The sequence below is a fragment of the Elephantulus edwardii genome, unplaced genomic scaffold, assembly GCF_000299155.1.
Source record: "Elephantulus edwardii isolate Elephantulus edwardi_28Jun2011 unplaced genomic scaffold, EleEdw1.0 scaffold00006, whole genome shotgun sequence".
Lineage (NCBI taxonomy): Eukaryota > Metazoa > Chordata > Mammalia > Macroscelidea > Macroscelididae > Elephantulus > Elephantulus edwardii.
This window is the reverse complement of record NW_006399756.1, coordinates 30,109,825-30,122,464: the sequence shown is the minus strand read 5'-3', so window position 1 is coordinate 30,122,464 and position 12,640 is coordinate 30,109,825. Positions and strand designations below refer to the sequence as shown.

Here is a 12,640-nt window from a genome sequence, read left to right as displayed (position 1 = left end):
AGGTGGATTGATTCAGTGACTGGGATAATTGGGATGGGAGTGTCAGAGACAGTGCGATTGGCACAGGACAGAGCGGAGTTTAGGGCTGTTGTACATAGGGGTCGCTATGAGTCGCAGGCGACTCGATGGCACATAACAACAACTACAACTATTTTCTGCAGGATTAAGTTTACATTCATTTTGTTGTAACATTTAACCAGTTATTACATTCATTTGGGGAAAGTGATATGATACTGTTTTTCTACTTAATGGGAATCACAAAGGGTTTTTTCCCCCCTAAAAAATATATATGCTCTCAAGTTTAAAAAGTCATTTAAAGAAAAATATTCAACAAAAATGTTTTAACAAATGTTCATACACATGAAAAATCACAAGGATGCTTCTCCTGTGTGTGTCTGAAGTGTGGAAAATATTATCTTGCTACCATTTCCTAATGAAGTGACAAGAAATTTACTTATAATCAGATCACCTTTCGCACATTTCGACTAATTACTCCCAGGAAATTTCATTTACATGACATTACACTCTATTGTATGTAGCGTTCCCCTAGAAATCCCTTAAAAGCAAGCCAATGCCTTTCCCAACCACTTGTCTGTTTTGAGGATAGCATCTACTTGCAAAGTAATTTGTGTTCATCTTGAGCTGGCCTTGCCTTCTTTAAATCATCACCATGGTCTTTCTTTCTCTGCCAAGTTTTTGAGTTAATTATTTCCTGTTTCTCTGAGTCTATTCCTTATCCCCTTTCCCAGGTCACTCCTCTACCTTCACCTGCAAATATACACAGCCACCCTGAAACAAACTGGTCCTTGTCCCTTTGTTTGCCCTAGAGTCTTTGTTTCCAACAAGAGCCTTGACGTTTATTCCATAAATCAGCCATCTCAGAGCAAAAATGTGTCATTACTGTAGAATCAGTTACATTTGGAGTTTGCTTTCTTTGGCAGCATTCCTCCTAACTTACTAACCTTTTGTTCTCTCAACTCCAGCTTGTTGAACTCTAAGGTACTTCATGATCCAATTTGCCCAGGCTGTTTTCTCCTATGCACCCACCCGCATCTCTCCAGGCAGTTCCTCTGAGGACTCCCACCTTGGGTGGGACTTTCCCAGCAAATTTGATCCGGTGTTCATTTAACATTGTTTCCTCTACTGCCCTATCATCAAGGCCAGAGCCAGCTCTCCTTTTGTCTTTGACAAGTCAGAGGCTTTCAAAGCAAGGTGGTTGTGCCCATAGAAGTAACTCCATCCCTGTGGTCTCTGCTCCCCCATCCTCAGGCCAAGAAACCTTCCCGAACTACTTTTGTTGTCTTTGTTTTTCCAAACCATCTCCCTATTCTTGGTTGAGGTTTCATTTAAATGTTCCAATTCAGTTTTGTTGTCTTATCCACCATTCCCCCCATTTCCCTCTACCTTCCTGCTTGCTCACATACACACCTGGGCCCTTTTAGCATCTTTCACCTACTGAATAATTTCCTGGCAATTTCTGACCCATTAATCAACGTTTATTGAAAACCTTGGTACTTTACTGTAGCCAGACAGCTGTAGGTGCCCATATGTGCTGATATGTGGGTGTCTATGTACACAAAGTAGGAGGAGGGGTACACATGAACAATAAACCTTGCAACAGTACCTGGGGAGGGGGAGAGAATAAACCACAGTATCTCTCAGTGTTCTCGTTAGTATGTTGAACGTATTTCACCCCAACCCCCAAATCTGTATTATTTCAAATATGGCTCAAACAAAGAAGAGCCTTGATGCTTATTGAGGATTTAGATAACTACTTCCCTGTTAAGAAGAGATTTTTAAAATTGTGTTTTCATTATGACTCCATCTCCATTTATTGATTAAGGGATTTCTTGCCTCACTTAACTCCATAATCTGTTGCTTAGATTAAGAAAATGTGAAAACTATTGTTTGATATTGTGAGTATAGGCTTTAAAGTGATACTTTGGGGGCTGAATGAGTCAAATACTATAATCCAAGAAAAGCAACGAATTGATCACGCAGAAAGTGTTTTTAAGCGTTACTCTCTATATGGACTGAGCATGCAATGAAATGAAGCAGATTAAATGTTTTGCACATGTGCTTGCTCTGCTATGGAAGCAGGAACGGCCTAGTGCAGAAACAGCTAACAGCACAAAATCAAGATAGGAAATAATACATGTAAAAAGCTTTTAATCAATGCTTAAGTTATTATTCACTGGGCACATTTTTAAACTTATTTTCTTTTTTAGTAGGAACAACATTGATTATAGTAAATTCTCAGTTGACAGGAGCAGAAATGTACTTTTTATTTGGCTTTTCCTACATACACACACACACACACACACACACACACACACACACACATATCATACAGCTAGGTACAGAAACTCTTTCTCTCAAGGAACGCTTTTTGGATGAATGAATGACCTGTATGTTCATGGTTTCCCTCTACCTTACACTTTGCCAGCCTGTTGGCTACTTTACTAGTCATTAATTCTTCCTCCTGAGAGATAATGGGGAAGGGAGAGGAGGTGAACTTCAGGTCAGTAAGGCATGCTTAGCTACAAAAGCACTAAATCTTAGGAAAGGGCAAGGTTCTGTTGTTCATAGGGTCTCTGTGGGTCATAATTGACTCAATGGCACCTATAAACAACTATAAACTTTAGAGGCTGTTAAATTCCTTTAAGTCTTTTAAGAGGTTATTGTTGTTGCATTTTTATTTGAATAAAAGTTTGCAAATCATAATGGATTTTCATTCAACGATTAATACACATTTTGGTTTATAACATTAATTACAAGTGATTAAATAATAGCAGTGCCTGATCAACCACTTATTACATACTGTCTTGCCCTTCACTCATCTATTTATTCATCTTTATTCCCCTCTTCCTGTCTTCCAACCCTGGTAAGCATCCAAGAACAATTCTGTGTGGAAACCTTTCCTTAGTTTTTATAATGGCCTTATACTACAATAATCCTGTGACTGACTCATGTCACTGAGTATAATTTTCTCCACATCCATCCACGTTGTGCAGTATTTCACAAAGTCATCATTCTTTTTTAATTTTAATGAAAGTTTACAGAGACCTTGGGTTTCCATTCATTTATTGTTGCACTTTCCTTTCTTCCCAGCCCTCCCCCCCCAGTTTGCTTTTCTTTTGAAAAAAAAAATTATTTCATTGTCATACAATTCCTCCCCCCCTCCTCCACCCCACTATGCTGCTTTCATTCTGGATTTTGTCATAACAATAATACCTAATCATATATTCCTCCTGTATTCTTTAGTGTTGCATAATGCTCCATTATGTGAATGTACCTTAGTTTCTTTAGCCATTCGACCAATGATGCACACTTGAGTTGTTTCTATCACTTCGCTATTTAAATAACACTTCAGTGAGCAAGCATAAATATTTATCAGTTCATTTGTTGCTATTGTTTCGTGGAGTCGGACCCTCCAGCAGATTTTTCAGAGGCAGTTAGTAGCACAGGTGGAGACTACCCATTCTTCCACAGAGTGGCTTTCAGATTGCAGCACAGCTTCTTATCACTAGGCCACCAGAGTCCCCTTATTCCTTTAGGTAAGTCATTTAAGATTTTGTTCCATCTTGATTGTTAACCTAGCTTGGCAATCAGAGTTTGGACATCCTTCAGATTGTTATTTTGGTTGTAATAGTTATAGTAGTATTTGATCTACCTCTGGAAGCACTTCCAGACAGCTAAACTCGGTTTAAGAGCCAGTCAAGAGGCCAAAGAAAATTTACTGAGTACCTATTACATGTGACCAAACTACGTCGTTTACATTATGTCTTTTATAGTTTACAATAATGAAGAAAAATGGGTTTTATATCCAATTTTATAGACGTGGAAACTGAGGAACTGAAATAATCCGGCCAGTGACTCATCTAATAAGGAAAACTCTGGCTAACAGCCTGTTAAACATTTTATTATTCACTGGACTGTTTGCGGGTGGTTTTCCCTCATCCTTGCTGTTGACACTTCCCACGAGTGACTCCATGGAAGCTGGCTTCAGAGACTTTATGGACAACTCAGCAGCTGAGAAACAAAACCGCTTTTATGGAATAAAAATAGTATTTAAATTTCTCTCCTCTTTCTTTAGGAAAAAAAGGGGGGAGAGGGTAAGACCGACGATGAACATTCGGCAAAAGCCTTCGCATAATGGCTAAATCTTCATTTTGGACCGCGCGGAGTACCGAGGAAAAGGTGACAGCATTAGCGCACTTTGCTCTAAGATGTTTAAAGCGATGTAATGAACAGCTGGGCTATTTCTGAGGAACAACTGTGCAGCACGAGAAGCCCAACTGCTGGTCTTCCCGGGGTAGTTGCATGAGTTGGGTTTGCTTCTGCAGCGCTCGCCCTTCGCCCTCCCCCAGGCGAGTGTCTCCCGCTGCCGCAGTGCCCGGGGCCCCACCGCTCCCCGCCCCCGCGCACAAGCCAAGGCCAACACGGCCGAGCCCGGGAGGCGCGCGCCCCCGCCTTCGCCCGTGCACGTGACGGGCTAAGACGGGCAGTTTTCCTTCACCCCTCCCCCTTCCCCAAACTCCGCCTTCTCCTAGAGAACTGGCCTTCTATTGCGCCACTACTGGAAAGGCCGCTCCGTGAACCAATCACCACACGACACCCTGAATAAGACCCGCCCCCCCAGTCCTCAGGTTCCTTCCCGCTCACATAGGAGTCACTTCCGAAGAGAGCAAACCGCCATGAAGAGAGCAGGGGGTGCCGCCCACCTCTGCTCCGACAGCATCCCCGAGTCCCAGCAGCAAGACGGCAACCACGCACCCAACCTCGCCTGCCGCAGCCCATGCCGCCGTCGCCAGCGGCGCCGACATGACAAGGCGCTGCATGCCCACTAGGCCAGGTTTCCCCTCATCCCCAGCCCCGGGGTCATCGCCCCCGCGCTGCCATCTGAGACCCGGTAGTTCCGTCCCTGCTGCAACGGGAAAAAGAACAGAGAGCCCTGGGGACAGGTACCGTGCAGAGGGCTTGAGAAGGGGCTGGGTCGCGGGGGCAAGGGTATGAGGGAGGACTGCGGACGGCCGCGTTCCCAGTTCCCGCCATCCTCCGCGAGCTCGGCCTGGCGAACCTCCGTCCCGCCCCCGCGCAGGGGCTTCTGGGAGTACGAGTATCCTTTTCTGTAGTTGGGAAGCTGTTCTTGGTCCTGGACCCGCACCTGGCTGGCTACGGAGAATCCGCTGTAGGTAGAAATTGATGTTTGTGCTTTACGACAGCTTGACCCGGGGCCCTGACTGCTTAATGCATATCTCAGGTCATTTTCTCTACATTGTCAGTTTTATTGAGCCTAGTGGTTTAATAGTAGAAACCTTTTCTGTATGGTGAGTGAAATGATGATAAATGTGATGGAGGGATACCTTTGCGATTTAGAGTCCAGTATACAAGATAATCCCACTTAAAAGAATATACGGGTTTGGAATATGATATGATTTATCTTTCAGTAGCTTCCTCCTTCTTCAGAGGCTAGGTTTGATTTCCCCCCTCCCAAGATTTCGTGGATTAAGTTTATGAGAGCTGTGTAATGAATTGGGGAATTTTATCAAATGACATCGTCTGAAAATAAAACATTTTTCTATTCCATATGCACTTGGTTGTCTTTTTTATTTAAGTTTTAAAACTTGTGAGAAGTTTAACAGTAATTCGTATTTACTAATAAAATGTAGTACAGGTTCACAAGCCCTTTGAAAGCTAGGAAATGTTGTGCAAGTTTGGCAGTAGAGCTCATTTGGCTACTTAACCTGAGCCGGATTAATGTCAAGCTATTTAAAGTCTTTTCCCCATTACACAGAAATCCCGATGGAGTAGTGAAAGTAGCTGGTGGACAGTTCGAACCTACCAACCACATCAGGAAAGCACGCTTCCATGATTTACAGTCTTGCAAACTCGATGGGACAGTTCCATCTTGCCCATTAGAGTTACTGGAAGCCATATCTAACTTGACTTTAGTCAGCTTGGTTTTTTGTTGTAGTCCGTTAAGTGTGGATATTACATTTATCTGGAGATCTGTGAACATGCAGCTCCACAACCCCACGTAGATGTACTTGGATACATCTTTCAAAAATACAGCTTTTCTAAAAGAAATCTCCCAAATTCTGAATTCTAAAACGCATGTGGTCTCAGAAGTTTCAGATAAAGGTTTGTGGAGCTGCTACACATAATTGGTTATTTTTTTAATAAGAAGAAGAAAGAACATAGTGGACATTTCTGTGCACATTAACTTACATAACTATCTCTTTCAGAAAGTTACATTCCTGAGTGTTATGAATTTCTTGTTTTACCCTAACCCCAAGCCATTTTTCTCTTGTATGTACTGAAAGGCGCCTGAAATTGAATAATTAAAGAATGATATATACTCTCATATTTAGTATAAAAACATACTGCTTTGAGTAACTCCATTTTTACTCTCACATCTTTCCCTAGCTGAAGGCCTCATTCTCCCCTCTGCAGTACCTCTAGCACCTCTCTTTTACTTTTGCATTTAAACTGCCTGATAAGATCTATGTAAATAAATGCTCAGATACTTCTTGCATGTCCTTTTTTTTTTTAACCACTTTTCTACCAACCTCGGAAACGAAAAAAAAACCCCTAAAAATAAAGATATGTTGTATTCTGATGTACCCACTAAAGTGTACAACATAAATGAAAAACTTAACTTTCAAGGGTCTTGGATTGTATTGTTTTCTCTGAGCATTCTGGCCTCATAGTAAATAAGTATGGAGTGAAATTTGACTTAACAGCTTATCTTCTTTGAGTACAATTAATAGTTTTCTTAAAAAAAAAAGATTGCCAGAACCAGATGCTCTGCTGGAGAAGGAGGGGGCAGTCTCCTCCTGTACCAGTCAGATCTGATTTGATGATACACATAAAAATAATACAATAAAAATTAAAAAAAAAAGATTGCCAGAGAGTTAGTTTTCTTTCCTCTGCTAATAACATCTCTTGTTATGCAGCTGAGAAAGAATTCTTGAATATATGAAAGATCAGAATATACATTTGTTAATACAATTCTGTCTCACTTTGTGTCCAAATACCATTCTACTTGTTTAGAGGGCCTCTTCAGGTATTACTCAGTTTTTATAATCTCCATTGTTCATTTAGCAGACATCTGTTGAAAAGTATGTGTACTGAGCAGTGGAGCTACCAGGTAATAGATCCTTATCCCAACCGTCATCTTCTGCTTTCTTAGGGAGCACTTCTCTACCAGTTCCTTAGATCCAAGAGACAATTTTAGCACTGTAGAATGTGTAAACCTCAGTTGTGTTTATATAAATTAACTTCTGCAGGAAGTAAATTTTCAGGTTTTTTATAATCAACCAAGCAAAGCCTTACTGTTAAAAATTTTAATATTTAACCAGATAAAGAAATCTAGCATATTCTGTAAATCTGATTAGCATTTGCTCTTTAAATTACTGAGGTTTTAATATTTGCTTATGTGATGTCATATTAGTTATGCTTTTGTTTTCAGGAATCAGTCAATTACAGATTTCTTCAAACCAGCTTCAAAACAAGGTAAATGTACTGCTACAGTATTTTTTGATGGGTCTTTTTTAGGGGAGGGAAATGCATTAAATTTTTTTAGGTTAATTTGATTCAATCTAGAATTAAAAATAAGACAGTGGTTTGGGGTTTTTTTTGTTGGTTTTTTTTTTAAATAAAGATAAACTTGTTCTCGCTTCAGCAGCACATATAATAAAATTGGAACAATACAGAGAAGATTAGCATGGCCCCTGCGCAAAGATGACATGCAAATTTGTGAAGCGTACCATTTTTTTAAAGATAAACTAAACATGAAAGTCTTTGCTATTACGCTTTCTTACATTTAAAGTTCTATTCCAGTTCGAATCCACCAGATGGCCCGCTGGAGAAGGAGGAGCAATCCCTCCTGTGCCATTTGGATCTGATTCAACAGCACACTACAAGTTAAAAAAAAAGTACTATTCTAGTTAATAATGAATTTATCTTAGTCTCTGCTGTTTTCTTAGTAATTTATATCATAAATAAAGCCATAAGAGGGCTACATGATTTTGCAAAAAGGTATTTTGTAAAAGAGCTTTTAAAAGAAAAATTGTCACAGGTTCTATTAAATTAATTTCTATATCATCATCCAAATAAAATCTATGAGAATATTTTTGTGGTAACTTTTGTGTAATTTAACATGTTAGTGTTTATAATAATGTTTTCTAATTGCCTATTCAGACAGCCATATGTTGGATTCACCACAAAAATCAAGCATCAAATATGGAGAAAGTGGATTGCCCTTTAGCAAGAAAGAACAATTTGAAAGAAAACCATCCTCACCAAAAACATTGAAATCCAACACAGTACCAACAGAAAAGAACCCTAGTTTAGAGTCATTCATGAAGGGTGTTAAAGAGCATCATAAAAATCATGGTGTACACGAATCACGTCGACCTTGTGTGTCACTAGGCACCAAATTGTCAAAGGGGGTTGCAAAAGTTTATGTTCCTCCTTCATATGGCTTATCAAAAGAGATGAAACAACGGAAGAAAAAACAGCAGCAGTCTCCAGACAGAAGAAAGTCCATGTACATTCATGAAAACAGCAGGAAGGAGCATGATAGAGATGGAGACAAAACCATTCCAGACTCCAAAAAGCAACACACAGTGGCAGAAGCTGACATCATGAAGAACTCCAGAAGCCTTAGCAGGAGCAGTCTCTCCAGACACCACTCAGGAGAAAGCCCTCTTGGAGCAAAGTTTCAGTCATCTTTAGCATCTTACTGCAGAGAAAGAGAAAAAAGGAAGCTGAGGAAGGAGCAAATAAAGCAGAGACTCAACTCAGAAAATTCCTTCTCAGAAACAAGCGACCTTTCCTTAAATTCAGCTAATATAGGAAGACAATTTAAACCAAGCCATGAACAAAGCAAACAGAACAATATCATACCTGGGAAAAGTAATCTTTCTAATCTGGTATGTGCAATAGTTATTAAATTAACTTTGCCTACTGCAGTATATTTGAATCCTGTTAATGCAATGGTGTTAAACTCCAGCTTGCTAACTGAAATGTTGGCAGTTCAAACCCACTAGCTACTCCAAAAGAGAAAGATGGGACTGACTGCTTCTGTAAATACTCATTGCCATCTAAGTAGAACCGACTCATAGCTGAAAATTGCATAGGAGGAGGGTTCCTTTTTTTCTTTCTCTCTTGGAGCCAGAGGTGGATAAAAACTGCCGAAGAGGTGTAGCCTTTGGGTTAGCAGTGCAGTTCCCTATGGACTACACCACGAGAGGTCCCTTTCATAAAGATAACAGCTTTAGAAACCAAATGGCACAATTCTGCCCTGTTCTGTAGAGTTATTAGGAGTTGAAATTGACTTGAAAGTAATGGATTGAGTTTTTGGTTTATATCATATTTAGAGTGTTAAATCTAAATATATTGTTAAATTGCATTGCTGTCTGTCTTTAAAAAGAATGTTAATACAAGTGTGTATGGAAGCTGATTTCATTAGATTGTCTCTAACTGCCCCTTATTTGAATTCTGTAAAGTTGTTTACTTAAATTTTTAGAAAAGGATCAAAGATTTTTAAAAAAAAAAAGTATAGGCATTTTAAAACTGAGTTCTACTGAAGGGGAATACTTGAAGAATAGAAAATCCTTAAAACAACAGGAAATTACTTAAAGCAGTACTCAAAATGTGCATCCTTAGATCAGCAGCAACAATTGGAAACTTGGTATAAATAAAAATTCTCAGGCCCTACTCCCAACTCTTCTAAACTGAAAACTAGGGTGGGAATGGAGTAGGGAGTTGAGACACAGCAGCAATCACACCAACAAATCTTCCAGATGATTCTGATACACTCTAAAGTTAGAGAGCCACCTTTTTAAAGTATTCTTTTTTTCCGTTTTAGAGTATTCTTAAGAAAGTGACTATAGGTCATAAAAAACAGAAAATCATTTAAAAATGCTCCAAATACTAACTCTTCCAGATTTCTCTTTTCAAATTGGTATAAAAATTTTCCCCAAGAAAAGTCATTAAGTACATCCATTTCAAAGAGGTGCCCTGCGTAAAGGGCCATATTAAGGTCAGGTGTCAAGTTAGGGTTCCATTGATAAGTCACAAAGGCCAAAAATTAACTATGCAATTCTAGGAGTAAATAGAGATTATTGTATATTGCTGGTAAATATATTTGCTAGTCCATGAACTTTGGTGAATTTACCTGTGAAATATATTTGGTAAATAGTAGGTTTGGTAATTCTGAATTTATTTCAGTCATGTTTTAATGTATTGGATTATTAATATAAATTAATACATTTCTAAACTAATATTGTGAAACCTGACTTTGGTTTGGCTTCATTCTTATATTTTATTTATTTTAAAAAATACTTAACATTTTTAGGGGAGCTTTGGTGGCCTACTGGCAAGGAGGTGCAACTACAATCCCAGAGGTACACGGTTCGAATCCACCAGATGCTCTGCCGGGGAAGGAGGGGCAATCTCCTCCTGTACCCGTCAGATCTGATTTGACAGTGCACGCACACAAAAATTAAAAAAAAAATTTACTAAAAAAAAAAACAACTTATTTTTATAATGATAAGGTCTTTAAATATTTTATTATAGAATCTGCACTTCATCTTCAAATCTAAAAAGCTTGCTTTATTTATTTAATGTAGCAATCCATGGCTAAATATTATGAAAATAAGCTCACATTATTTACTACCCCATCTCCTAATACATGTTTTTCTCATCTTGTTAATAGGAAAATGGGCATCTCTCAAGAAAAAGATCCTCTTCTGAGTCATGGGAGCCTACTTCAGGTAGAATCAACTAAGTTCAGGAATTTTTAAATAAATATACTTTATAATGACACTTTTTGAAAAGCAGGTTTGTTTAGATACGTATTTTTTTCCTTAGAGATAAGTGTCTTGAGTTAGTTAAAAATACTGGTAAAATTACATTTAAAAAGAACATACGTAATTTGAAAGTGTTGAGGGTCAACACAGGAGAGGAAGACCCTAGATGATGTGGATTGACACAGTAGTTGCCCTTGGGATCAAGGTTCAGAGCCTTTGTTCATATGATAGTCAATACAGTGGCATATAACAGTAACCTGTAGTTTATCTTCTATAGTCACCCTTTTCTTCTATGCTAATTTTAAGTGTATTTTTTTATTGTGTATTTGTTGCTTGAGAAACATCATTTATTCTTGAAATTATTGCTTAATATCTGAGGTATATTTTAGATAAGGTTGAAACTTGATGATGACATGGAATAATGTTTTCTCTAATACTCTCAAAAAGATCCTTTTTTTTAATACTGTTTCAAGGACTTCTGCTTGAAACTTCAGTTTTAATAGGTGATAAATATGGAACAATAGCTACAAATAACTCAATAATTCTTAAAGCATCTTTATCTTTTTTTTGTTAGAAAAGAGATCATTACAAAATTCAAACACTGAAAAATTCAAACACAAAAAATTTTTAGGGCAAAAGGTGAATGCCTTCAGAAATAACAACTTTGAGAAGTGCACGGTTCAAATCCACCAGATGCTCTGCTGGAGAAGGAGGAACAATCTCCTCCTGTACCAGTCAGATCTGATTTGACAGAAAAAATAATGAAATAAAATAATTTTTTAAAAGAAATAACAACTTTGAAAACAGACTTTATAAATTTTGCCATTAAGCAAAATAACATTAAACATAATGATAGTAATAGCTAACTTTTTTTGAGCACTTATCCCTTTTCTTGAGCCTTTTTAGGCATTTAATTTTATCCTCACAACCTTAACCTTTTTAAAAATTTTTCATTTCTATTGTTTGGCTTACAAAGTTCATATATATTGTGTTTCACACTATTCTTCAAAGTAGCTGCTTTTACAGATGGAAAAACAAGAGGCAAAATTCTGACTCATTCTTTAGGTTGTACATAATACTCCATCTCCTGGTATATTCCAAGGGGTATTGCATTTTGACCAAGTGTCTGGAATGTTAAAATCATTCTTCACCATAGCTAAAACCATATTTTACTATCATGGAAGGAACTTCTAGAATACAGAAATAAACCTGAAGTTGTATATGTTTAAATAAACAGTAGTACAGTATTTAAAGCATTGCTGATTTTTTTATTTTTAAATTTTATTTTATTATTTTGTGTGTGTGTGTGTGTGTGTGTGTGTACTGTCAAATTAGATCTGACTGGTACAGGAGGAGATTGTCCCTCCTTCCCCAGCAGAGCATCTGGTGGGTTTGAACTGCCCGCCTCTGGGATTGCAGTGCAGCTTCTTGCCACTAGGCCACCAGAACTCCCTTGATGGTGTTTTTCTAGCATGAAACTTTTCTTTTCCATATTTTATTGTTTTTTAGGTGAAAGCTTACATTGTGAATTATGTTCCGATTTTACTTTTCTATACAAATTTTTCACAACAAAATGACTGTGAGATAACATCTTACCCTGTTAAGAATAGCAAAATTCAACAGAGCAGCAAACTACAAATGCTGGCAGGTATTTACATGGCTAGAGTCCAGAATAAGAGCTGCTGGGGGGGATTGTGTAACAATGAAAGAACATTTTTTTTCTTCTCAAAGAGAAAAGCAAACTTGGGTGGATGAGTGGGCAGGGAGGAAAATGTGCAACAATGAATGAATGGAAATCCAGGTTCTCTATAATATTTTAT

General features: G+C 38.2%; 2 protein-coding genes across 2 annotated transcripts in view; both read left to right on the top strand.

The window, feature by feature from the left end:
- LOC102845346 (skin secretory protein xP2-like) overlaps positions 1 to 4,499 on the top strand; it is a 113,241-nt gene extending 108,742 nt beyond the window's left edge. The window contains exon 5 of the mRNA XM_006880191.1: positions 4,371 to 4,499. Within this exon, the coding sequence (XP_006880253.1) occupies positions 4,371 to 4,499 (129 nt within the window). The remainder of the gene's footprint in view (positions 1 to 4,370) is intronic.
- A 325-nt stretch (positions 4,500 to 4,824) lies between these two features.
- Positions 4,825 to 12,640, top strand: part of FAM178A (family with sequence similarity 178, member A) — a 45,015-nt gene continuing 37,199 nt past the window's right edge. The window contains exons 1-4 of the mRNA XM_006880019.1: positions 4,825 to 4,964; positions 7,475 to 7,518; positions 8,206 to 8,939; positions 10,727 to 10,784. Coding sequence (XP_006880081.1) covers positions 4,825 to 4,964; positions 7,475 to 7,518; positions 8,206 to 8,939; positions 10,727 to 10,784 — 976 coding nt within the window. The remainder of the gene's footprint in view (positions 4,965 to 7,474; positions 7,519 to 8,205; positions 8,940 to 10,726; positions 10,785 to 12,640) is intronic.